The 27250-nt window shown below is 38.9% G+C and overlaps 1 protein-coding gene across 2 annotated transcripts; it reads left to right on the top strand.

Annotated features, from left to right (window-relative positions):
* The first annotated feature begins 1809 nt into the window (after positions 1 to 1809).
* Positions 1810 to 24801, top strand: TANGO2 (transport and golgi organization 2 homolog). Of its 2 annotated transcripts, XM_014894524.2 has the most exons (9): positions 1810 to 1913; positions 7124 to 7245; positions 11640 to 11728; positions 11928 to 12047; positions 13050 to 13164; positions 18816 to 18886; positions 20212 to 20365; positions 22080 to 22184; positions 23956 to 24801. In XM_014894524.2, exons 2-9 carry the CDS (start codon positions 7190 to 7192, stop codon positions 24074 to 24076), a joined length of 831 nt encoding a protein of 276 aa, XP_014750010.1. In that variant the 5' UTR covers positions 1810 to 1913; positions 7124 to 7189; the 3' UTR covers positions 24077 to 24801. The 2 variants fall into 2 exon arrangements, with proteins under 2 accessions (XP_014750010.1, XP_014750009.1); XM_014894523.2 differs by lacking the exons at positions 1810 to 1913; positions 7124 to 7245 and having other exon boundaries at positions 11533 to 11728.
* The last annotated feature ends 2449 nt before the right edge of the window (positions 24802 to 27250 follow it).

Genomic DNA, 27250 nt, shown 5'->3' with positions numbered 1-27250 from the left:
ATGCTAGGTTTATATGTCTCAAGGTAATAACTGCAATCTATTATTGTGTTTCAGAAGCAGTAGTACAAAGAATGATGATCATACACTCACCCAGTAATTTTCATCAGTAGATCTCGAGAGACCTTGTGAAGGTCAATGCGATCATCCCATTGTTGGTGATGGAGAAGGAAAGCATTGAGATGAACTTGCTCAATGTCATATGCCACAACAGTGCTAAAGCTGACAATTGACTTCAGGTTTTCTGTAGCCAGGATGAAAGATTTTACCTTGCAAGCTGCCTATCACATCCATTTACCCTTGGGAATTATTTTAATTACTGTTTCACATCTTGTATGTATTGTGTTTATCAGTGTTAGAATGTGGAAGAGCTCTCCAGGCTTTTATGGTGTTTCCCTACAGGCTTCACTATAAAACATTTCGTAATCTACAGGCTCCACTGAAAGCCTCTATGGCCACCCATGAAAAAAGTCAGAAATAAAGGTTTTGTTTGAGAAATGAAATATTAATATTTCAGTGGGACAAAAAGGTTACACAGATTCAATCCCAACCAAAATCTGCAGATCTAGGTAAAATTACTAGATGTTGGGTTATCAGTTCTGATCATGCTGTGCTAATAACTGAAAGCAAATTTGACATTGTCAGTTGTGTTTTCCTCAATGCTCAGGAAAGCTGTCCTAGCTGGAATTCATCCCAATGCAAGCTCAGGGCTCAGTGACTTTGGGGCCTTCCTGGAAGCAGAGTCTCTGCTGAAGGTGGTCAGGGGAGCAGCATCCCACACAGGGGCCTTTGTGGACACGCACATTTAGAGAGCCAGGGAATTACAGCTTGAAAATTCTTTTTCAGCCTGAACTTCTCCTGACTCAGGTCCATTCCCAGACTGATAAGCTGACTATGGCTTCAGTTAGGGAGAAAGTCTCCCAGGATAATAATATGGTGAAAAACAGAATAGAATTCATAATAAAGATTAACACCTGGTGTTTTTCTCGTGGGACACATCCTGAGGTACAGTCTCATGGATGTTTTTCCCGATTGTCTAATGAGCTACTGTCCTGTCCTAGCTCTGTGTAATATGCTTTAAATACAGGCTGTCCGTTCAATAAAGTTAACCTTTTTTCCCTAAAGAAGTCCGTGTGTGTTGCTGTTCTTGCTCTCTCTCTCTTTCTCTTTTTCAAGCTCAGTAACCACAGGCCTTGTTCTGAGGGGTCAGGAGCTATATCCAAGCCCACTAAGATTGTCAACAGCCTGGGTGTATCTGTCCTCAAAGGTATGAGTGCTGTGAAGCTCAGATCAGGCATGTAATGTTATTATCTCACACCTTCATAGAATCACAGAATCAGTAAGGTGAGAAGATCATGACCTTTAAGATCATGAAGTCCAACCTCATTACCACTGTAACCTCCATAAACCACTAAACCGCATTACCAGATCTTAAACACCTCCAAGGATAGCGGCTCTGTCACCTCCCTGGGCAATCTGTTCCAATGCCTGCCCACCCTAACAGTGAAAAAAAAAATTCTGCTACCCGAGCTTCTCGTCTCTGCTTGAAACCAGATACACTGTGGCAGCAGGCTGAGGCAGTCAAGAAGCAGCTCAAGCATTGTGCAGTGACTCCCCAATGCACTGGGGGATGCCGGGCAGTGTCACACCGGCCCCTCACACACAGCCGCGGGTGCAGGGCCCGCGGGCCCCGGCTCCGGGAAGGTGTCGGTGCCGGCGCGCCCCGGGCACAGGGGCACAAGGGCACAGGGAAGGTGTCGGTACCGGCGGGCCCCGGGCACAGGGGCACAGGGAAGGTGTCGGTACCGGCAGTGCCGGCGGGAGGAGCAGCCGGGCCCGGCCCCCGGAGGGGCGGTGCTGCTCGGCCCGGCCCCCTCCGGAAGCGGCGCGGGGGACGCGCGGTGCGGCGGCCGTGGGTGAGTGAGGGAGGCGAGGGAGGGAGGGAGCGAGTGAGGGGCTGGAGGTCACCGTGCCTGCAGGGCGGGCTCGGACACAGCCCGGGGGCGCCTCCCGCTGCCCCGGCAGCCGGGAGCTGACGGGCTCCTGGTTTGGGGGGCTGTGTGTGCCGTTCCTGGCCACCGCCACAGCCCCGGCCCTCCCCGCCAGAGAAGGTGCTGCTCCCGAGCGCCATTTGCTTAAGGTTTTTATCCTAAATTTATCCAGCAGCACCTCTGGGGATATTTTCAGGTGTCAGTTCACACCTGTTTTCCTTGGTTATGCGATGGCATTTCACTCCTGCGTGGGTGGTGGCTGATTGGTACTTGCGTCACGTATAGGAGTAATTGTAAGTGTACAAGAGTAATAAAGTAGTTCTTTAATTAAGTTTTAATATGCGATGACCCTTTGAGGTCAAGAAGTAGTCACAGGTAGACAGTAAAAACTATTAATGTCTTTTGGTGGTTCCTTCCTGAAGAAAACCTAGGAATTGTACAAGCTAAAAGCACAGCTTTTATCTAAGGAACAAGCCCTGCAGAAGGCTCTGGGTCTGCAGATCCGTAGCTGAGGAGAAACTCGTGCTCTTGAGAAACTGGAGCAAAGGCTGTTTTTTTCCATGCTCGTAAATGTTTCTAAAACGTGGTGAAAGGTTATTTTTACTGGCGTTTGTTCTTTATGGGAGCTGTACAGTGGACCTTATCTAGTAAAACGCCAGAGAGAAATTAAGCAGCTGAAAATAAAAATAGCCCGTTAAACTTGGGATTGCCGTTCACCTTACGTATTATTTTCTGTGTTTCATAAGTGTTGTACTTTTGCATTGTTGTCTCTTGCAGGAAGACTGACTCTTCACCTTGGTAGGGTTACAAAACCTAGGTTACTTACAAATGGTCTTCATAGGCAGCAACCTGGAAGTCATCAAATTATAGATCCATCTATTCCACTTCATCTTTAGTTATTAGTACTGCTGCAGTGGAGCATATGGTACACAAGGGAAGTACAAAAACAAAACAGTAAAATGCTTTAAAAATGCAGCCAGGAGACACTTTTCTCTGAGGGAAAAAATTACTTTTAAGGACTAATCAAGCATCTCTTAGTTTTGATGATTTAAAAGTTCACTATTAAAAAAAACCCTCGTTTCAGTAGTGCAAGAAAATACATCTAATTTTATGGCCTTTCTATGGGCATTTGAGGACTGTAGGGCTCAATTTCATTTGGACATACTCAAAAGAGACAGTAAAATAGTTCTGTATTCTGCTGGCCATGGGTTACTGTTTTAGTACATAGAACTAGCAGATTCTAGTGAATAATGTTTTTTAACTGTGTTTTAGACTGCACCTAAACAATAGTTTTGGATCAGTTGAGAAGCAATTGAGATCACTGTGGTAACTGACAGATGTTATTTATGATACTTCATTTGTGAATACGGAATACATAACAAATGGCTTCATTTTTCAAAGCCTGCTACTGGGAATTCTTAAGGGTAAAACGGTTTTATGCCAAATTGTGAACTGATTGCTTCTAATCAACCAAATGATGGTAGAACCCTATGAAAAAAACATACACAATCTATCATGTTTGGGTCTCTTGAAAGTCCTAAATGCTACCTTATGCTGGCATGTATCCACTCAGGCTTTTAACAGATCCTTCAAATGAGCAAAACAACACACTGTGCTGTCTAACAGAGCACTGTAGCACAGAACAAGAATGTTAGTTACTTTAATGTCATTTCCAAATTAGCGGTGCCATTTGGAGCAGAACGCTTAATTACAGGATGTTTGTGGTTCTTGTCAAGCTGGTTTGTGTGTATTAGGCATAAGTTGGACAGCAAACTAGAAACATTGCAGAAATAGGAGATTGTTTTTATCATGTCATCCTTGGTAACTGTTGTCTTATTGACTAGGGAATAATCGAACTAGAATTTATAAAAGCTTATTATCCAGAGAGCAGTCTTCACTGTTTATAATCTAGAGCAGAGGATTTCTGCCCCCTTCCTCTAGACCTTGCCGTTTTGCTTAGTATGTATATTCTGGCTTTTATTCTCCTCAAAAAGAAAACCAGAAAGCAAGTGTTGTACCACAACTTAGCCTTTTCTATTTGAACTCTTTAAATTATGGCACCTCCTGCATCTCTAAGGATGGTTCTGAAGACACATTTTCTGCAGAAATGGAGCTTGAAAATCGGCTTTTGATCTAGCTTTGGACTTGCTGTAGGATCAAGTTGCAAGTGGAAGTCGGTGCTGGCCTAATCTTTTTCACCTTCTTCTCTCCTTGGTCTGTCGGGACTCAGCTGAGTGAGGAGGAGGCTGAGTTGAGCACATCTGCTTTGCTCCAGCTCTGTGCAATGTGCTCATCTCATCCCTGTACTTACAGCACCAGCTTTTGTGTGAGTATGAGCTCAAGAGAATGGCACCTGCATAAAGACTTTTTGATTGAATGTTTATGTACTTACTATATCTATGACAGCCTCCCTTCAGGTTTTTTCCTCTTAGTGTTTTGTTAATTATCGTAAATTTCAGAATATCCAAATTTGGGTCTGACTCACAGTATGCTTCTATTTAAGAATTTAAGAGTAATATCCACAACAAGTGTTGTAAGTGCAACGTCAGCTTTGATCAAAGAAGGTACCAAAATACATTGCTTGCCTCCTTTGCCAGTTAAGTGTTGCTGCAATTTTAAGGGGTAGCTCTGTTTTATCTGGCTTAAACACTTCTGTCTAAATTAAAAAAAAAAAAAAAGGGTTGGACTGTTTATGTAGGACTTACAAACATTTATGCTTGTCTCAAGGCTGGCAGGCCTTGATAAAAAATGCTGGTTTGATATTTGAGGTTAATAAAAGCATAAATTTAACTTAACTGTAATAACATCAAGCAGGGTTGATGGGGTGACAGAAAAGATTCTGTCAAAGCAGTAGTACCTAATAATAATGACTAGGGATTCTAGAAAGGTATTGAAGTGTTCAAAATATTTGTCCTTATAGATAATTGTGATAAATATTACAAACTTATTTTGCAGCTGTTTTCTGACTGGCAGTTTTTGTTTAGTCTTTATGCTGGCCAGTAACTTTTCATGAACAGCTGGACCCACTTGATTATTTGAAGGGAACTCAATAAATCAGCTAATGGAGCCTGAAACCTGTTTATTAAAATAGTGATCTTATGAGTGATTAATTGCAAAAAGTTCTTTATCAAGCAGTTCATTTAATTACCTGGCAGGACACATGATGAATATAGCAGCCATATCTCCAGAGTCAGCAAGAGTACTCAGTGATAGTTGTCATTAAAATTGTACTTTGGATCCCTGCTTTCACCAAGTGAGCTTCTTTGCACCTCGCCAAAGTAAAGGTTTTAAGGATTCCCTGCCATACTCACAGCAGTGCTGTGGATGGAAACTTCCAAACTCATAGGTTTGAAGGTGATCTTTTCTGAGCTGTGAGTGCTGTTTCTGAAACAGGCTGTGTGTAGAAGATCCAAGTCTTCCAGTACTGGTAGTTCAAGTCCAGTGTGATTGCAGTCTACTGAAAATTCAGCAATAGGAGTCTGAGTAGGGGCACATCACCTTCTCAGAAGTGGTTAGATTTTCTCTATAATGCTGGCTATGGGTCTTTTTAAAGACCTGGTTAGTAAATCAGTTATTCAAAATTCAAGACTGCATCTTCATTTTATGATGAATTTCTAAGGCAGTTATTTTGGGATTGACTTGATAGAGGCAAAGAAAGCCAACAGTGTGATTTAATTCCGTTTTCTCAGTGCCTTACTGTGCAACCTGCTAAACACAAAATAGTTGGGATAACTCTGCTATTGCTGCTCTTAGCTCACAGATCATGATTCAGCTCAGGAGGGAAATTCCTTTTGTCAGCAAACAGAACTTAAAATACTTTGAGGTATATTTATATATATACAGACACACACATGCTCCTGTGCACTAATTTTCTTGTCAAGCATGTCAGGAGTGTTGCACCTCTTCTTGAGTTATTTCATGTCCTGCAGCAGAAGAGTCTCTTTGCAGGATATTGGGTTGCAAGACTGAACTTGTGCTATGACAACAACAGCAGGTTGGTTGTAGTGCTGAACTGTGACTTAACAGGAGCCAGCAGCTATGGGCAAGCTGTTAATTTTTTTAAGAATCTGTATAAATGCTGCACTTGCAGCTCTGTTTCTGGTAATGTGAATGTAGGCAAGATGATCCATTTCCTGATATCTCTTATGAAAAATCATGTAGAAAGTCTTTCTTGCTCTTTAATTTCTACATATCTTGAAAGTACAGTTAAAAGTCCTACTTTTTGTACAGAAATTTTTTCAGTCATTGAGTTGCTCAGATGGCCTTAGAGCTGTGGTGTTGAATTCTGCCTCCCTCTACCCTTGAGTTACCTTGAAAGTCCTTGCATGGCAAAAGCTCTCAGTAGCAGTAAAAAGTGGTTGTGTGTCATTGGGTGGTGGCATTCTGATAATTGTTTGAGCAGCCACAAAAAGTAAAGATCAGACTGCAGTTTTATTACGAGAAAAATGTTAATTGGACAACACAAAATATTTGAAAGCTGTTTTGTTGGTTTGAAATGGGAAGCACATCTGTCATTCCATCTGCATGGCCAGAATTTTAAATATAGCACAAGTGCTGGAAACTCCTCATTGAAATGTAAACTCTGGACACAAAATATCCAGTGTATTTCTGTTTGTACCTGACCTTTTACCAAATGCTAAACAATAATAATTTCTCCTAGGCATTGATAGAAGCTTGACCTAAATTATACTTTATTTGCAGGTCTGTATCTTTAATCAGGTTTTTTTCTGGCTTCTGCAAAAGTTTGAGTTTTATTTTCTCCTTTATTCTAACAGAAGCATTTTGCCTTACTTATGGGAAGGAAAAAAAGTAAAGCTGTTTTATTGGTAATGAGCAGAAAACTGCATAACAGTCTTTTCTTCATGTATTGCTAGCACTCAAGACTTTTTCAGTATTTTTCTGATGCACTTTTTTTCCCTAAAAATCTAGCCAGGCATATCTTTGAAAGAACTACCAAAAGAATTTGGTTAGTAAATCAGTCTTAGGAACTATTCTATTTTGAAAGTTGTATTTTATTTGTGTGTTTGTATTGTGGGCTATTAGTCAGTACATTGCAATCCTTAAGCTTCAGCACAGCAGCAAGTTTCTCTTTTTATAATTTGCAGTGTAATAGATAATCTTTATTTACATTTTAGGCTATTCCAGAATGACCTTGCATTGAGCCTTTGTGGAAGAAACGAGATTTAAACATCAGTTCTTCAATGTGCATCCTTCTATTCAAATTTGACCCAAGACCTGCTTCAAAAAATGCATACAGGTAAGATGGTTGTAGTTAAAACAGACTTGCTCCTGTAGTATTTTATGCAATTCCTTTTTATAGCCAGTGTGTGAATTACAAACTCAAATCAGTATTATGTGCTCAGTTGTGCTTTTGTAGTTTTTAACTTCATGGCTTTCCCCATTGGAGGAGTTTCTGTAGCCTTTTCAGAAGCCTTTGGTTTTAGACTATGTCAGAAGTCCTGGGCTTTGTAATCCTGGCCCTTTTGCTGGTAATCTGTCATCTGCTGTGTAAGTCCTTTAGATATTGTACTCCAGTGTCTGGAAGTCCTTCTACTTTATTATTTAAACAAAGGAGAATCCTGTTTGTTGGGCATCACAGTTGTAACTGTCCCCTCCTTTCAGTGTGGTAGACACATTTAGGGCTACCAGTTTGCAGCCAAGGAACTTCTAATAAGTGTCCTAGCCTTTCCTCTCCCCAAAATCTGCTTTCAATTAAAACTGTAGGCAATAAACTAAGTCATGTGAATGAAATGCTTAGCCAAAAACAGAAGAAAAAATAAGCTTGCAGGCTTCTAAGTTAGTTTATAAGAATTTCTCATTGTCATACAGTGAGTTTCCAAAGTATTAAACATTCTGTAATCATTTTCTCTCTCATTGTAGCCTGTCATTTTTAAATTTCATATCCAACATCAGTATCTTCGAGTACACTGAGTATGTAATAAAGAGACAGCACTTCAGGCCCTAAGCAAACAATGAAGGTTTATTGCTTTCTGTATTTTTACATACTGTATGGGTTCCATATTACTTTGTAGGGTACAAGTATTGGTATTCATTCAGAAACCATCAGAGTCAGTCTGCTCAGTAAATCGTTGTGCCTTTCACTGACTTGTTTTCCTGTCCTCTTTTATTAAGAAGCAGATGCCATTCTATAGAAAGAAGGGAAACAAGAACTGAAACCTCAATTGTCCACAGAGTGCATTCCTTTCTGCATCTGGAGCCTGCCTAAAAAGAGATTTTGTTTATGATGTGACTGGTGCTGAATTAATATATCCATTTATTTGATCTGACTTTCTTTGTGTTGGTAGTTAGCAAAAGACAGATTCATCAATTTGATGCCTCTTGGGAAAATCCTTTGGATGTAAACTGCAGTTGCTTGCTTGCCAAGTGAACTTTCTGCCATGATCAATATTTAAAAGTAGAACTTGGAGTAGTTTGCTTGCTATAAAGAATTGCATCAAGATTGAAATTATTAATTTATATCAGAAAGCAACTTGCTGTCAGTATCAGAATAGGACAACACTTTTGAGATGTTTGGCCCAAATTCAGGAGTATTTAATTATGTTTTAACTTTCTCTATATCTTTTGTTAAGCCGTGCCTTGCTCTATACCCGAGATAAATCACTCTGAGCTTCCTGTTTGGGTGATCAATGCCAGCCACAGCGTTCTCAGTGTTGGATTTTAACATCAGTTACGTTACTTTGTCCTTTTTTTTTTTTTTCCTTAACATACCATAACTAAATCTTTTTGCTTTCCTTTATTCAAGAGAATGTTGAAGTTCTTTCTTTTTTTAATAGTTCCTATATTTTTTTCAGCTTTGTCTCAGCTTTCTGAAGGACTGAGTCTCAGGTCCAGGTATCAGGTGGGAGTGGAGCCCAGCCCTCCTAATTCCAAGCAGTATTTTAGCCTTTGGACCAAGTCAGACGTCTATCTACAAGTCTTTGCTAAGGGTTTTTTTTTCTTGGCAGTTCAAGCATCACTGTGCTGTAGCTCAGTTTATTTCATGGTGAGGTCTTGGAACACTTTTCCCAACTAAAAGGGGATTCCTGTACCTGCAGACACTAATTTCTGTGTCCATCATGAAGCAGGCAATTAAACTTTCCTTGCTGTTCTCTGATTTGCATCTCTAACTAAAAGAAAGTGTCAGTAATAGGCAGTAAAAGTTGAAAAGACAAACAGCTTGTCATTAACTGAGTTTACTGGCTGGAAGAAAATGGCCAAGCTAAAACATGTCCTCTGTAACACCTGGCAGAATTTTCCATCCAGGTATACTCTGGCTTTTAGACCAATATATTGGACAATTTTCTTGAGCACCTAATTAAGCAAAGAGCTCACTCTTGTGACACACTAACAAATCCATCTGCCTGTACCTTTGCAACTTGTTCTGTTTTCTCTCTTGAGACCTGTTTGTGGTAAAGTTTAGTGCAGTGTAACAAGCACTTTACCATAGTCCATAATTATTGTCAGAGGTAATATGCTGCCTTTACATCTTTCTGAATAGTACTGTGTGCATCTTACAAATAAATAAATGTTTCAAGCTTCAAAGCTATAATCATAGGCTCTTTTCTGGAGCTGAATTACATTGTAGGAAATTGCTTTAATGGAATGATTTCTCATGTTTTCATTTCTCTCGATATTAAAATAAATCTTAATACGTAAATCCTAATACAGTTAAATTATTTCAGCTATAAAAATAGCTCAATAGGCTTTTTGCAATTTATTAGAAGATGAGGGTCACTTAATACTGTTCCTTTTCACTATAATTATGTTTCATAAAAGACAAAATAAAGATGTTTTTATTATTATGCTCTTGTATACTTGCCTTGTGCTAAATTTAAGGATCTGCATTAAACTTGAGATGGGGAATATTCAATCACAGAAGAAAGACTTCACTTATTTTTAGTATTTAGGTATTATAAACAAACCGTAGTTTCATGTCAAGAATTATTGAAGGCAAAGTATAATTGAAGCTCAGGAGATGAGAAGTGCACTTCAGGCAAAATATTTTTTAACAGTGGAGATACTAATTTAAAGAAAAATCTGTGAAAGGAGGTTGCATCCTGTTAATGGAACATTTTGAAGTAAGATGACAGAAATTGGGTAAGCCAGCAGAAAGCCTATAGCTCAAAGACTAGAATCAGCTAGAAGAAGAGAAATTATGTAAATTTGAAAGGAACAATATATATTTGCATTGGAAAGAGAAAAATATCCCTACAGTTTGCTTTCCAACAGATGTTATCTTTGTTGGGCAAAATACAAAGCACTTACCTTACAGAAAGGCTGCCATTGAAGTGTCAGGTTTTGTAGCTGTAGGTTAGGGATTGAACCCTTTGGAGCAGTGGAAATAAGACACACAGCTACATGGTCACCCCTCAGGATGGGAAGGAGACAACTTTATTCTGAAACACCTTGCTTAAATAGAGCCTCTCACAACTCTAGGGACAGAATACAGATGATGGGTCCAGAGAAAGTGACACCTCTTTCCCAGGCCTTGTCACATATCCAGCAGGTGTATTATCTTTGTTATTAATTCTTCTCTTATGTTTACAGTAGAGGAAAACAGCTAGCTTTGGGAAAGAACCCTGGCTAAGCCTGAGAAAACTGGACTGGAAAAACTCTCACAAGAGGCTTTTCTGGGCCTGAACAACCACAGGGTTTCTCTATCATTGATTATGATTCCTCTTCTGTAGTATTTCTAATGTGCCACTTGTACCTCACAGTCTTCTTTTAAAACACTGTATTAGGGAAGAGATGAATTTGCAGGAAAGTTCAGAAACCTGCAGAAAATGTGAGTGCATCTAATGCCAAACAAAGTAATGAGATGTCATTGGAATTGATTCTTGTGTGGTGTGGCTAAAAATTAGAATTAAAATTGTATGATCTGTCTTCAGTTTCCAGTAGCAAACTTGTCTTCTGCTGTGCAGCTGTAATTGAGATGCAGCTGGTAGGAGAAACTGACAGTGGAGAAGATACTGAGGTTATGGAAAACTGGTTAAGAAAATCTGCAGGTTTTTGAAAGATGGCATTTCATTAAAATTAAATTAAGCAACATAGCTGGAGAGAAGGGGGAGCATTCACTGTCTTGCAGCTGAAATAAAGGGAAGTCATGTTGTGGATACAGATGAGCAGGACTTTGGGAGCTGCTCTGGAGCTGTGCAGGTCTGTCTGCAGACACCTGCTGCCCTGAGCCTCTGCACAGGGATCACAGTTGTCTTTTACTTTTATTGGATCAGCCAAATCCATTACCTGCTCCTCAGGTGAGGATGTTCTACTGATGAAAAACACTTTAAAAAAATTTAAAATAATAATAATTTTCTTTAATTAAGCTGTGACTTTGTGCTGAGGAATCTTTAGGTTGCTTATTTGATCTTAGTTCAGTGCCTTCTATTGTAAGTATTATTTTTTGAAAGCACCAGTTGCCTCATTCACTCAACAAGATGGACTTGCTGAGTGTCTCATGAGAGTGAGAGAGAAAGCTGCTGTCAGATGTCAGTCGAACTTTACACTGAGTGATAAAGGTGAGATGGGAGATAAAGGATGGTTTCATGCTTGAAATGAGTTAATGCTCTGGAAAAAATTGGATTCTGCTCCTGCCTCTACTGTGAAGTTCCAATTTGTAAGTAATAGTGTCTTTTTTCCTCTTGTGTTCTACAGGCTTATTCTAGCAGCTAATAGGGATGAATTTTACCACAGACCATCCAAATCAGCTGAGTTTTGGGACAGCAGTAATGAGATCCTTAGTGGTATGTGTGTCTTGTTGTTTTGAGTGTTTTTAATATAATTTATAAGGGAATCATGGCCTGGATTTTTTTATTATTAGGGTGGTGGTATTGCCTTTCTAATAAGAAATTTTCTTCTTCCTTATACATCTAAGGAAAACATGTTGTAAGCTTGAAACGTTTAATTTTAATGTATTTAATAACCTAATTCTTATTCCATTAGGTCTGGATATGGAGGAGGGAAAAGAAGGTGGGACATGGCTGGGAATCAGTAAGAAAGGCAAGATGGCAGCCCTGACAAACTATATGCAGCCAAATGTTAATAAAAATGCAAAAGGAAGAGGTATGAAGGAGTTGAAATAAAAAAACAAAAATGAAAGTGGACAAACAAGCCCTAATGTTCCAGTAAAATAGTATGATTACAATATTGATTTTCTTAACACAGCTTTATGGACAAATAGCATGACTATATGCTGTAAACAAAATTTTTGAACTTAGGAGTTTGAGTATATATATGAGGAACTTGACTTAGATAATGATTTTTTGATCAAGCAGGCATAAGTAAAACAAGATGTAGTGCCTAGAGTCTGAAGTCTCATTCATACAAGAAATGCAGCAGCACCTTCTCTGGAAAGTAATTCTAATTAACAAGCAGAACAACTAGCCAAACATTGAGGTAGTTTTATATTACAGTCGACTTTTTTGAGTGTATATTCATGTATCAAACACCTGTGTCAGGGAATGGAATTTGGATTATGCTGGAGGTAGCCTAAAAGATTCTTTTTCCCCTTTGATAAATCAGAGGAGCAGAAATAATAGGCTAAATCCTCTTTCAAAGAGGATGCTCAAAACAGCACATCTGTGGGGTTTTTTAAAGTAAAAATAGGTCTGTTTGTGACTGTCATATGGTACTGAATTGGGAACATATTGCAATGACAAAACACGTCATACAGAGAAACAAATGAACTGTGTCATTTGTATTTCATTTTAGGGTCATATATCAGGGAAATGAAGCAAGACAAGAAAGAATTTGTAAGGTGGGAGGGGAGGAAAGGTGCATCCAGTCCAGAGTAGTTAGTAAATGTGAATTCTGTAGAATTTTTAACCAAGAGCTTTTGACTGAGTTCTTCAGAGTAAAAGTCAAGCTCTTAATGTGAACATGGTGCAATGATGTAAGACTTTAAAAGGTTGGTTTGTTATTTGGGGTGGTTTTGTGGTTTGGGGTTTTCTTCCACTGTTACAGCCTGTTGGCAACAGGAATCTTTATATTTCTGTTTATTTTACCAGGCTTGTCAGAATAGTGAGCACACACATACAAGTTGCTCTATGTACTTCTCTTTCTTAGGTGCTCTTGTAACAAACTTCTTGACTGCAGATGTGGACAGCTACTCTTACTTGAAGAAAGTTTCAGAAGAAGGACATCTTTACAATGGATTTAATTTATTAGCAGCTGACTTGAAGTAAGTCCATAAAACAAAAGCGTTGAAATGTCAGAGGGAGAAAGATAATATCAGTGCTAGATACAAGTCATAGCACTGAAGTGTAACAATACAAAATGTCACAAACTAAAGTGAGAGCTCATGTTTTTTGCAAATTGGCATGCAAGGCCCTAATTTTATTGTAGTCTTCCTTTCCTTTGTTATTGTTTATCTTCCAAGCACTGGAGGGCTATCTTGTATTCTAACCATTGCTTCCCACAAAACTTCTTGCAGCTCCCTGATAGGCTGTAGCCAGTCTTTACCCTGGAAGCTCTGGGGCTTGTATTTTGAGAAAACAAAAGCTTGGCTCATAGTTTCTCAGACACCTTATTCTTCTGAGAGTTGACATGCTGCAGCAGGATTACAACAGCTGAAAGCTTTCAAGCTATTATTCCTGTCAGAGTGTCTGTATCATTAATCTTTTCTGAAACATCAAAAATCAGCACAAGACAAATAAACATTAACTTAAAGTTTCTGTAGCTTGGAGAAGGAATGGTGGATACTTGATTATAATCAGTGTGGTTGGCACAATCCTTTCCACTGCTTGTACATGTGTCTGTGCACAAGTACATCTGCTGATTTTCCTTTGCATTCTGCCTGATGGAGAAGAATGGAAATCCAGGGCTAAGGCATCTCCAGGCCCTGTGTCAGTTCCCAGTTGGATGCACACTGCATGACCAGGAGCACATCTAAACTGCCAGGAGCACACTGCTGCTCTGGCACACTTGGTGCAGCATTAATCTTATTAGACAACCTGATGGTGCAGGGCCTTCTCCCACTCAGCTTTTCTGCATGCTTCTGGGAATGCACTTAAAGCAGAAGGCCAGAGTGTTTACTGTTTTCAGTGGAAATCATTTCTAGCACCCTCTCACTAACTGGCCTTGGGTTTACATTTTTCACTTTCTGTATTAGACCACCTTCAGCTGGTGGCTCAGACTTAACAGTCAGTTCTGTGAAGATACCATGAGTGTATTTCTGCTTGGTGTGCCTGCTTAGAAATAAACATATAGGTTTTATTTCCAGAAATTCAATCCAGAAGATGGCCAGGCAGTTGGAGGGTTTGATGCTTTTTGGTCTTTTTAATTCTCTGCTTTGTAAAGTTCATCGTCTCACCAGAGACTTTCCACAGCTTAGTGTGACTCTTTCTTTTAACATGCATGGGTTTTGACACTTTTAGTGTAATAATCTATTTACTCTGTGGCATCTCTTTATGTCAATTTAAACACTATTGATTTCTTGTTTAAAGAAAATTACTTAGTACTTTTATTTTTCTGATTTTTCAGTTTATCATCTTGAGTGTACCTGCTGAGTATGAGAGTCATGAATATTTATTCAGTTATGCTAAACATACTTTTATGTTGATTTATAGCATGTGGCAAACAGTGTCTGTCTGTTTGGAATATTGTGCAGCTGCAAAATTGGCTTCCAGGAAGGCAGTGTTGACACTCCTCTCATTTTGACTGTCTGTAAGTCTGATTGGAAAGGAACAAGGTTATCAGAGACTGGACTGGTCTCTAAGTAAATACCTGCTCCATATTGAAAGGGGTTTTCCTTCTTTCTCCATTTGTGATAACACCTGAAGGCAGTGAGCTGCTTTTGTTGATGATCAGGACATGGTTTCTGTCCTGGGGAAAACCTGTGTTTATGTCCAAAAATCTACTGCTACACCTGCATAGGCTTTCATGGGAGCCTCAGCTTGTGTCAGGGCTGTTGTGGCAGCATCTCTCTTGTGTTCTTACTGCCGAGTGTGTAATACAGACTGCCCCTGAAGGACAAATTGGCAGCTTCTTGTCACCCACCCAGCAAGTGTAGAGTCTCTGACAGGCTGTCAGTTAGAACCCATATAGCTTATGTGCAGTAAGATCCCTGTGTAACAAGAGTGAATCACTTTCTCCATGATGAATAGACAAATTGTCCCTTACAAACAAGTCATCTGGAGGGGATTGCAGAAAAATGTCTTTTGGGTGAGCTTTTCTGCTCTCCCTGTCACAGCCAGTTTTCAATCCCTGCAGGGAAAATGTAGTAAACTGTACAATCATCTGCAGGCTCTCATTCAGTGTGGTTACTGTGACCTGGCTGGCTGGGAAGGATTTGATTGCTCTCCAGAGATTGGATTTAGGTGCCTTTTCAAAGTGAGATAGGGTCAGAGTGCTGGTGTGAAAAGAACATGCATGGTCGAGTCCCTGAGACTGCTCTGTAAGCTCATTTACTTTTCTTCTCATGCACTAGTCCAATGTCAAAAGAAAGAAAAATGCTTCTGAAAAACTTCATCTCTTTCCTCTGGTGTCAGCTTCTGCCTGGCCCAGACTATTAGGGCAGCACCAAAGAAATGTATAAACAGTGACAACAAAATTGGAGTAGTGTTTTAAGGCAGACTTTGTATGCTGTGAGTATCCAGCAGAATTCTTTTCACCATTTTATTTGACAGTAGGTGGTATATGTTTGGGCTTTACAGTTTTGTGTTTGCTTATTTTTAGCTTCAGAACAGAATTATCTGATTAGCTCGTGAACATTGAAGAAAAGAGAATGAATCTGTGAACTATACTACTTATTGGAAACTAGTGTACAGCATTTCAGTGTTGTATAGCATTTCAGTGTTGCTGCCAGTTTCATCTTTTGTCCTTGCACAAAAGATACATTCACAGATTATTCATAAAAGAATCCAGTGTCCTTGTCTGTAGGAGAGTAGAGCTCAGTGCCCAGGGGAGTGATAACCACACTTTGTGCAGCTTTACTGCCTCGCTACTTGTTTCCTTTTTCTTTCATTCTGAGTTTTTGTTGGACATGACTTGGAGCCAACTTGAAGTTGAAGCAGAGCAGGAGTGCAGAAGGATATTGCTTATGTTTCATCAGCATTAAGAAGTGATTATGGCAAACTGTATGGCTTTCATGCTGCTGTGAAGCTTCTGTTACTACTGAGATTTGTGCTGCCTAGAATATTTCCTAGAACATTTATTATTGCTTACATTTTTTGACAGAATTATGTATCTAAGAGCATAATTTTAGTTTCTTTCTGCTGTCAGTTATGGCTGGGATTTAAAAATGTCTATTGGGTCCTATTGTCATCACTTTAATGATGCCTTCATTTCTTCTGCAGTGAAATTGGTATCTATACTTGTAAGGCTGAGAGGGAAGAGAATCTTGAGTATGGACCAGGGTTTCAAGGCTATTGCTATGATCAAGCTTACAGTGATTTTTTTTCATCTTGGCTTCTGCTTTGATGTTCAGTACTGAGTACCTGTAAACAGTAGGAAGGGAATAAGCAGAGCCAAATGATAAAAGAAAGAGTAACTGACTGGCACAGTGAACTAAATTTTGAAAGTGTCCCCATTTCAGAAGTCTCTTGGGAGGCTTTAGTCTTCCTTTGACAGAAGGCAGTGGCAGTGCTGCAGTGAAGGTAAGTGAAAACGCTCATCTGGGGGAGTGTGCATGCCATAAAACACACATGTCCTGAATTAGTGACCCTGCAGTGTGTATGTATTCCCTGTCTTCTTGATAAACTCCAGGGGATCTTCTTACTGAATTTGTCAGTGACAGAAATCTTAGAAGAGATGCTAGAGGATTGCATTCTTTCATGTGAAAAGCCATTCTAAAGGAAGTCAGCAGTGCCAGCTTACTTACCATGCAGTCTCATCTATGAGAGGCTTTGTCTTACAGCTGTTTCCTTGTGCCATTCATCCACTGTCTTGTGAGACTTCAGGTTACAACCATTGCTCTGATCTTTTCTCTTCACAGACCTTCTACAGCAGGTGTTTGAAAAGAGAGTAGTTAATGCACCACTACAACAGTTTGTGTGATTTCTGATGTCTTAACTAAAAAAAAACCCAAAGTGAGCTGTTGTCTGTGGAGAGTTCAGGTGGTCAGTAAGTCTTGACATCAGCATAAATAAATTGGAACAAGGATCTTAAGGATGAGAAGAAAAAGATAAGAAAATAAATGTATTCTAAGCCAGTAGAGGAAAGTTCAGAAAAATTGCACATTTAACAGTCAATAAATTGCAAATTGAGTAACTGAGATCTTCCTATATGATATTTAACAATAAAAATAGAGTACACAATATGCTTGCTATGATTGCTGTCTTCTGCCTGTGCTGAAAAACTTGATCATCTTTCTGTGTGGTATAATAAAGCTCTTACGGATTTGGGAGGAGGAAGAGCAGTGTGCAGAGAAAGGCACTTCCATTTTTGCTTTATGTGGGCTTTTTTTGTATTCTTCTTCTGGACTCCTCTGACTTCTGTAATTAATAAGTTAATGTTTCCTTCTTCATTTGGCTGTCTTGCAAAGGACACTGTAGAATGTCTTTCATAATGGCTTTTCAAGAAGAATATAAACAGCTAAATCAAGACTGCTTTGCTTGTTATTAAGGTTCGAGTAGCAGATGCTAAGTTATGCAGAGCAATTTAAGTTCCAGTACATCATTAATGAGATTACATTCTATATATACTGATTTGCATCAGCACAGAGATACTCCTTTTTATCTTAGAAAATAATGAGGAGTTGGAAATGGCTTCTCTCCTGTATTATGGTTAATGCTGCTTAATCCAAATTCAATCTTAACTTCAAGTTTTGTGTTTGGGGTTTTTTTGTTTATTAGTTTGTGGTTTTTTGTTGTGGTTTGTTTGTTTGTTTGTTTCCAGTTTGGAAACTCTTTCTGCTGTCTAAGGAGCTGGAGCTTGGGAGACAAATTAAAAACTGAACTATGGTCAGAATGTGTTCCTTGGTAAATACAGAATTAGATCTCATTGCTGTATTCTGGCAAATTAAAAGATAAAAACCAACATCTGAGGAATCACTATTCCATGTCAGCTGATTGAGGGATGTTGAGAGTGAGCCATCTAATGGCAATCCATTTCCCATAGGACACACAAGGCTTATTGATGACTTTCTTTCTAGTTTCTTTTCCCTTATCAGTTGGTTTGGTGTTTGTGCTGTCAGTATCAGTGTGACTGTTTAAGTCCTTGCTGTTTGGATATGCTGATACCATCTCTGTCAAATGGGAGTTGTTTGCAGTGTTGGAAGCTGTCTCTGAACCTTTTGCAAGACCCTCCTGCACTCTGTGCACAGGAGAGAGCAAGTGCTGCAGCCAGTGCCTACAACAGTGCCCACAGTGATCTGAAAACACCCAGGAAATGCACAAAGGACCCAACTGTGCCCTGCAGCATTGCTGGATGGGGGCTGAAAATGCACTTGTGCCATCTAAAGTAGCCCACAGCAGTCAGTGGCTTAGAATGCAGGAAGGATTCAAAAGAGATGATGGGGAAAAGGGTACTTGCTGTGATGGACAGTTCCTTTGTTTTCACATGCTCCTTTCTCCCAAGCAGCTAAATCTCCAGTTAATCAAAACCATACAGGTTTTTGTCATTAAGCCTGGCTACTTCCATACAGAAGTTACAGGGTTTTATTGAATTTTATTGCTGTTATGTTTAAGAATGATAATGATACTTCTTGATAATGGTGCAGCTAATACAGTGTTTTGAGAGGAGGAAGGTAATAAAACTCATCAGTGTCTGGTATCATAGGAGTAACAGTGGGAGAAGCATCTTACTGTGCTCAAAGATTGCATGAAATTAAAGCATAATCAAATATAGAAGCTGATGGCTTTTCAAGGAGAAATTTGTATTTATATTTTTCAGTACCACCAAAGGAGATGTAATTTGCTACTATGGAAACAAAGGAGAGCCAGAACCTGTTTTCCTAAATGCTGGTAGGTTTTCTTCAGAAAGGTCTGAATATTATTTTTTCATATGTAGCTGTGTAATTTTCTAGTAATTTAGCTACTTAAACATTGTCTTCATTGACTTTTTCTTTTCATTCTTTAAAAGAAAATATTACTAAATGTCCTTGAAGTCATATAAGTTGTTGTTAATAACTTTCAGTAAAGAACCAATAGTTCATTAAAAGTTTCTATCCATGTCAGTGTACCCACCTGCAGTGCAATTAGTGGAATACTGCTTAGGTAACTATGGCAGAAGGACAGAAGTCTGTCTTGAGAAATGGAATTTTGAAAGAATCTGACCCTAACTCCCCTTATCCAGCAATTTGAAGGTCACAATAGGACTGCTCCCATAGGGACAGAGCTGGCTTTAAAAAATCCCAATCTGTCTTATCAGGTGGATTGATTTAAAAATATTTTAAATCTAGTTCTTCAGTAGCTAGCTACAGAGAGCAGTGCTCCAGAAATCATCATCAAAAAGGCAATTTAAATGGCACTAGGACACATGGAAGGCTCTGAGCAGTGTAGCTGGTTGGTAAGAGTTCATGGGAGAGCCTTACTTTGCCAGTTTAGGTTACTGGTCAAAATGTGGCTGCCCAGTGGGTAAATTGTTATTGTAGCAATTACAGCATAAAATCTTGGAAACAACTAGATTTTGTACAGCAACAAATATAAAACAGGTTTTAATACAGACATTTTTTTTAAATCTGGCCATGTTGTAATGAGGAACTGAGTCACAAATTCTAGGTATCTGCAGACTGTACCAAAGATGATTCTGGCCCCTGTGCTTAGACAACAGACTCCTGTGTGTGTGACTGCCTTTAGGAGGAGGGGATGTTTGGTAATCTCTCCTGTCTGGATTGTGGTGAGAAGGTGCCTCTAAAGAGAAGAATCCTTCTTGTCATCCAGTGTTGCTTTGCAGTGTTTTTCAAGAGTAAAAGCAGGGGCAAAGATAACTTATGATTGTTATCCCTACACTGGACAAGACTAGATTGCAGAAATTATAAAATTCTGGTGTGCCTTCCTGGTTTAGCAAATCAGAAATTTAAACTAACTGCTGTAGATAGAGTACAACTAAAGACAAATACTGAGCATTAGCACAGGGGAGTGCTTCAGCACAGCCCAGCAAAGGATGGGAGCCTGCTGTATTCTGTTCAGTAATGGGGCTTGTGTGTTTATGGCACACCTGCAGGTAAAGGTTAGCTGGGGAATCACTTAGACTTTAATAAAATTTTTTAAAATCTGTAATGACAACTGAAATCACCAGAATACAGTTTCCAATTAAATTGGGCTTTTTTGTGTGTGTATGTTTGTAGGAATATATGGATTGAGTAATTGTTTGCTGGATACACCATGGAAGAAACTTCAATATGGGAAGCAGCTTTTCACAGAAGTGGTCAAGAGAAGTGAAGAGCTCACCAAAGAAGACTTGGTGAAGGAGCTTCTTACAGTGATGAACAATCAAGAGCCGTAAGGACATGATAGCTGGAATGTACTCAAACACAATATGACCCATTAAAAAAATGCATATAGAAACTGTTTTGAAAGAAAAAAAGCACTTTACCTTGATATTAATTGAAAGTGGTGCTCTCACAGAGCCTGACTTTCAACAGTATTGATTTTTAAGCAGGAGACACAATTAAGGCTACTGCAGTCTTAGACCTCATCAGCTGTGCTCTGGTTTCACCGTGCCCTTTTTTTTTAAAGATTGCACTTCTCTTAGTAAGGGCAATGAGTGCATGGCTAGGGATGTGCAAGCTGCTTGCTGTCAGCTTTTTGGAGGCTCACAGAGGTTTGTTACTGCATTTAAAGAAAGCACTTACATATATGGATGATAAAATTATTTGGATGAGAAGGGACCTTAAAGATCTGGTGCCAACGTCTGTCATGGACAGGGACACTGTGCACTAGCCCAGGCTGCTGAGAGACCCATCCAGCCTGGCCTTGAACACTTCCAGGGATGGGGAACCCACAGCTTCTCTGGGTAACCTGTGCCACGGCCTCAGCACCCTCACAGGGGCTGAGCAGGTTTGTGTTAGTAGGTTTTACTGTTCTTTATTGCTGCTCAGAGTGTAGAAAGAGGGTGGAGAAGCAACACTTCAAAGTACCACCAGTTGCCTTCCTCAAAAGTGCAGTTGTTTCAGGCTAAATGGGGGAAGGAGATAAGGAAGTGTTTATACAATTCAGCTGTAGGAATTCAGTCAAGGAAGTTTCAGTCAAGGAAGTCCCCAAGAGATGAATTTGAGATGTAAGGAAGGTTCCTGCACTAACAGCTGATTGCACAGTGAACCTGAGCCCATCAGCTGCATGTTCAGAAGGAAAGGAAGTTGATACCACTTCAGTGTGCAGACATGGAGTAGGGTACAGGAGGTGCTGTGGTCTAAATTCATATCATTGCCCACCATCTGGTAACTTTCATGTTCACCTTGACATTTATCTGTCTGAGAAGTGATGAGATTTGAAGCAAATCTGTTCCTGGTATGTAGATCCAATTTCCCAAACTTAACAGCAAATTTTAATGCCAGCATTCATGAATTTTCCATTTTTCAGTGGTTCAAAATAAAGTTTTATATAAGAACTCACACATCTTAGCAATGTGTAGTAATTGGGGAGTCTGCTAAGACGTCTTAATAGCTTTTTTCATCTGCTCTCACATCAAGTGATTTTTTAAAAAATTGTTAGACTTTATACTTTTTACTAGTAAAAAGACAAAGGTATAAGATACAATATAGTCAAATGATCTTCCCTTAATGTTCAGTAATTCCATTTGATCTCACCTGAACCATCTGACTGTAAAAGGGAAATATTTACTTACAAAAAGCAATATTTAAAACTAAGCCTGTAATCTTTCCAAATCACACTTCAAGATGAAATGATCTTTTCATAATAAATATGAAAATGTGGATATGCACTAGCTTTGAACTTTCTTAAAATACCCTGTTTCATATTACTTTGTGATCTCTTTGTGTGTGCATATTACAGGAATTCAGTGGGTACAGTGGTTGGTTTAATCATGGAATTCCAATCTTTCCTGATGGATTTTTGTCCTTTACGACCTCTCCTCTGCTTCAGCCCTGCCTTTGGCTGTGATATCAGGGATGTCCTGGAATCCTTCCAGATCAAGAGGGATGAATGTGTTAATATTGGAGACTTTTTTTTTTAACTACTTTCCTACTTTTTTCAGTCAATTACCAGACCCTGCAATTGAGGACCAAGGGAAGGACTATATCCGTCCCATCTTGAACAAGTACGCAGCTTTATGTGTTCGTTGCCCAGGTTACGGAACAAGGTAAAAAAAATTTATAGCCAGAAATGGATGTGTACTGGATCAAAGTATATCTTAAATCAAAACTGTGCTATTGTAAGTTTAAGTTTTATAGTGACTGCTTTAATTTTTTTTTTCAGATGTTAATCTGGTATAATTCAGTAATGTATTTCCTTGGTCGGTATTTGAGTGTCTGGGATTTGCTGCTGAAGAGCATTTGAAGCTCACTCTGTGGTTCATCTTTGATGGAGAGCACAGCACAGCTTTAACTTGTCCCAGACAAGATAATACAGTTCTCCTGGTTCCCCAGTGTAGTAGCAGATCTGAGCACCTCCAACTTTGATCTTATCAAAGGTTCTGCAGAACACATTTCTCCTCCACGAGCAGGAATTGTGTCATCTGCATTTCTAAATCAGAGTTTTCCTTAGACATGGCATTGTAAAATGGATCTGCCATTTTCATACATACCTTAAAAACCTACTGCTCTTGTTCAGAAGAACCTGTACTTCCACATCTCCTCTAACTGATGCTGCTGTTTTTACTGAGATATTCTCACTTTCTACTCTGACTCTTCCACCAAAGCTGCAAGAAGAGTAGAATAATGCAATGCAAATCTTCATTTAATCTTCAATGGGACAAAATTGCTGCTGAATCCTGTTGCTGCTGGTAGGGAATTGCTACTCTAAAAAGTCTGCCAGTAATTTTGTCAGATTGATCTGTGGCATGGTCAGCCATAGTATTTCCTCTGTAGAGGTGGGAGTTGATAAGCAGAGTGCTCACTGCTGCAGGCATTTTAAGCTGGTATTCTGAGAGAGATACTCAGTATTTACAATGGTTTATTTAAATGTATTAGAAGAACATTTTAAATATAGGGTAATGAAAACTTAGCATGGTAACAAAGCACCTTCCTCCCCTTGCTTCAAAGATTGGATTCCAGCCATTTCAAAGGAAACAGGGATAACTTGGAAGAAGTACTGACCTTCTACTGGTGAATTAGCACACATTTCAAGTCTCCCTACTGCTATAATTGTATGCTCACATTTACCTTTCCCTTAGCAACAGGGCTTAGTGAATAGAGGCTGTTAACTGGGCCTCACTTTCTTAGGAGGAAATTAAGTGCTTTTTCATATGAGTGAACAACTATGAAGTGACTTGGGAAAGGCCACCAGGTCAGGATGGTGGAAAATTTCAACTGTCAGTCATCCCTCTGTGGAAGGGTACTGCAATGTCCCCAGAGAAATGACAGCTTAGCCAAGGCAAAGTGCAATAGATGCACAACTGGCATCTGCTTTTCATGAAAACAGATTTCCTCTTTGGAAGGTTCCTAGAGAGAGAAACCTTTCTCTATTATCATATATCAGTGTTCTGTGATAATAATTAAGTGTTTAAATCTTAATGGACAATTGATTTGAAAGAGAGGAATGAAGAAAGTACTGTTGATAGAATAATCCTTATGGGTACATATAGGCTGTGAAGAAAAACCTGGTTTTATGTTGCTTCTTTCTGAATGGAGCATTTTGTACTAAGTTTAAGCTTTTACCTTACTCTCTGCAATGAGCAGATTTGTGTGTCAGCTGCTGCAAGTGCAGCAGGGAATCAACGCAGTGGAGTGACAGAAGAACAGACTGAAAACGCCCATTTGAACTTGCCAGGATGATTTCTGCCCTGCTCATGTGATGATGATGTGCTCAGGAAAAAAAAAAAAAAAAGAGTTAAACCATTTGGGAATGAGGGATGGCAGCCTGGAAGGTGTTACAGTGGAGCCCTGTAACCTTGTGCTGTTGTGTTATTGCAGGACAAACACGGTGGTGCTCATCGATTCCGAGGGCCACGTTACCTTCACCGAGCGCAACATGATCAATGCTGATGTCAACCAGTGGGAAACAAGCACCTATGAATTCAAACTGCACAGTTAACAACTTTCCACATGAATGGTTTGTAATAATAGCAATGAGAGAACAAGCCATTAAGCTCTAGTAAATGTTTTGTGCCAGCCTCCAAAAGCTAAAAATAGCAAGGAAAGCAAAAGTTTAAATAAACTGGTAGCATACCCTATCAAGCTCACAAATGCTTTGGAGAAAACCAGATGAAGATGATGTTTTTACATGAAGTAGCAACTTATAATCAGAAATATTTTATTTAATACCACCCTGCTTTCAGGGCAAGGCCATCTTGTCCAAGACAAAGTCATTACGTTTTTGTGGGTGTGGATTTTTTAAAAGATGTTTTAAATAGATTTAAACTTGTTTTTAGTTCTATAGATGGGGAAATATTTGCTGCTTTCATTGTTCTACATGAAGGTTTTACTAAACTTTGCTTTACCTTCAACATATGCTGTTAAGATTGTACAGCTGATGCCAGTGTGCATTAAATGAATGTATGTTATCCTGGTAGTATTAAGTGCTTTAGTCTTATTTAAGCTTTTCAGTGCCATGGTGCAATGTTCTGCCTGGGGAGGGCAGAGAGGGGGGATTCTTTACATTTGTTTTTCTATAGATAGTACAGCAATAGATCTTGTTTCTAAAACCTGACCTGAGACTCAACGTAGGGAATTTAGTTCAGTCTCTGTTCACTTTTACTGAAAAAACCGTGGGAGCAGACTTGCTTATCTTTGACCTGAATAAAATTACTTGTGCTGTGACATCGTGTTTCCTGATAGTCTAATTAGCAATATTGTTTTTGTTACTTTCTTCCCCAGCAAGCAGGTAAGGAATAGGTCCCTGTTTGCAAACAGAGGCTGAAGATGAGGTTTTCAAGTATCAGCTGGTTTGTACATACAAAATTTTGGATTCATTTCTTTATGGCTATAATGTGTTACAGCCTGGAGTGACTGCTCATGGATTTTTAGTAAAAATAGCTGAATGTTGTAAGGTGACACTATTGCAATCTTATATTGCTGAAAACGTTGGGTATTAAGAGGTACTTCCTATGTTCTAACACCTGTGAATTAAAAAGCTATTTAAATGCATATTTTTTTCAATTATTCAGTGCCAGTGTAGGTAATGGAAGATTCTAGCTAATATCAGGATATTTGAAAACCCCAAGCTATTTTTGTTACTATTGGTGTTCTGTTTTGACTTATTTTGAATACTGAATATTTGGTTAGTAGTGGATCACCACTATTTTTTTCCTTTAGGTATTCTGACTATATTTTCACAAGCCACTGATTTTAAGTAATTATTGCAAAGTAGCCAGATGTTTGATAATTTTTGATATTCTTTGGAAGATGTGCAGCTGTGTTTCTGTACTCAAGCTGCTGTCTTTGGGCATTCTCACATGTGTGTGTGTAATGGAGGCAGCAGTAAATGAGACTTTCCATTGAGGTGAAGTACTGTGAAAGGCCATTCCCAGATTAGTAATTGTCAGAAGATGCTAAAGCAGCATTGAGTCAAATCTCTTCTTTATATTTGCATATTTAAATAGCTTCTAGATACCAGGACTGCTTACATGACTAGTCACAGGTTCTGGATTCAATTCTACATAAATGACTTTTTGACCACCTTGAGTACAAGACAATCAGCAATCGTGTTGGGTTGCACATGATTTAGAACTCAAAGCCTTCCAGACTGTCCTTCTGAGCTGCAGGAAATGGTCAGCCCTTTTTAATTTTTTGATGACTTCTTAAACCTTGTATTTGTATGGATAAAAATGCTAACTGTTATTTTTAGATGCACATAAGTAGCTGAAGCTGTCTCAAATTTGAGTTTGACACATGCATTCCTAGAAACAAAGCCCTGCCTCAGTAGCTTGCTCTGAGAGTTTGCATAGCAAACTTTTTTATATCCACTTACAAATAGTGGATATTCAAACATGACATTCTCTTTGAAGACATTATTGTAAAGGCAAGCAAAATACTTGCATGCAGTATCATGCTAAAAGCATTAATAAACTTCAGTTTTTATAGCAGTCCTGCAATAATGAAAATTTATTCTTAGTTTTTACATATAGGCAAACAAAGGTGAGTAAATATGGATTATAACCATGTATTTTGATATGCTTGAATCAAAATTTAAATCTGGGATTTTCTTTTTCTGGCAACTAAAATAAGGGCCAAACCCTTGGATGTTATTTTTTATCACATCAGAATAGCTAATAAAGTGAGGTTTTTTAACTTCTTTGGAAGCTTGTGAGAGTTTTGTCATTGGCTTTAGTGGAAACAGGGTCAGGACTCTTGTGCAGGTATCAGCAAGTGGTGCTTGTCCATGGAAGTGATAAATATTTGTGAAGTGCATGATCTACTCTGTGCAAATTAGAGTTGCAGTGAATCCACTGGAAAAAGGAGACTGTACCTACAGTTAACAAAGAAAGTGGTTTATTTTTATAGAAGTATTTTTAATAATAAAAGGGAATTTTAAATACCAGTTTAAAAGCTATAAAGGAAAATGGTGTATATAGGAAGCTATTGCATGGCATTTTACTAAGTTTGCTTATACACATCTCTTCAAAGTCCTACATATGCAAGAGATTTTTGTTTCCTGATATATTTTTTTTTTCCGATTGGAATGGTAGTGGAAAAAATTTTAAAACGTGTAAAACCTCAGTTATGGATTTTTTGCATAAAATTGTATCATAATTCTTGTTTACATGTTTGTTTAAAACTAGAATCAGAATAAAGCTGTGACCAGTCTTTGTTGACATTAGTAGATTGTGCATTTTTGCACCTATGTTTTTGTTCATATGCCTGTAACTGGTGTGATACAATGAAGTAAAAATCTTTAATGCCTTATTAACAATGAAGGAGTTGTAATTTAAGTTCTGTTTCTGGAACTTAATTCCATTTTAAGAGTGCTGTATTTTTTCTGTGGTTTTTATATTGTGTTGTGGGTGTTTCCTAATTATGTACTATTGCATGGTTGTCTTATACAGGTAAGAAATGGGAAAATATTTGAAAGGTAGGAAAGAGCAAAATCAATGGTTCTTTAGGGAAAAGTGGAGCCTCACAAAATGCTACTGGAGGATGGAAATCCAGGTTCACTGTGGAAAAAGTCTGGATCCTTGGCAGACCTGAGACTCTCCTGTTACACTGAGTAGAGCCTGCATTAATGTTCTGCCTTACTGGCCCCTGCAATAGAGGTGGAATTGTCTCATCT

The sequence above is a fragment of the Sturnus vulgaris genome, chromosome 19, assembly GCF_052056855.1.
Source record: "Sturnus vulgaris isolate bStuVul1 chromosome 19, bStuVul1.hap1, whole genome shotgun sequence".
Lineage (NCBI taxonomy): Eukaryota > Metazoa > Chordata > Aves > Passeriformes > Sturnidae > Sturnus > Sturnus vulgaris.
The sequence above is the reverse complement of the archived record's forward strand: the minus strand, read 5'-3'. Positions and strand labels throughout refer to the sequence as shown.

Coding starts and splice junctions, on each gene's coding strand:
- TANGO2 (XM_014894523.2), top strand. CDS start 11,548: ATGCTCTGGAAAAAATTGGATTCTGCTCCTGCCTCTACTGTGAAGTTC. Junction 11,729..11,927: donor CAGTAATGAGATCCTTAGTG/GTATGTGTGTCT, acceptor TTATTCCATTAG/GTCTGGATATGGAGGAGGGA. Junction 22,185..23,955: donor TGCCCAGGTTACGGAACAAG/GTAAAAAAAATT, acceptor GTGTTATTGCAG/GACAAACACGGTGGTGCTCA.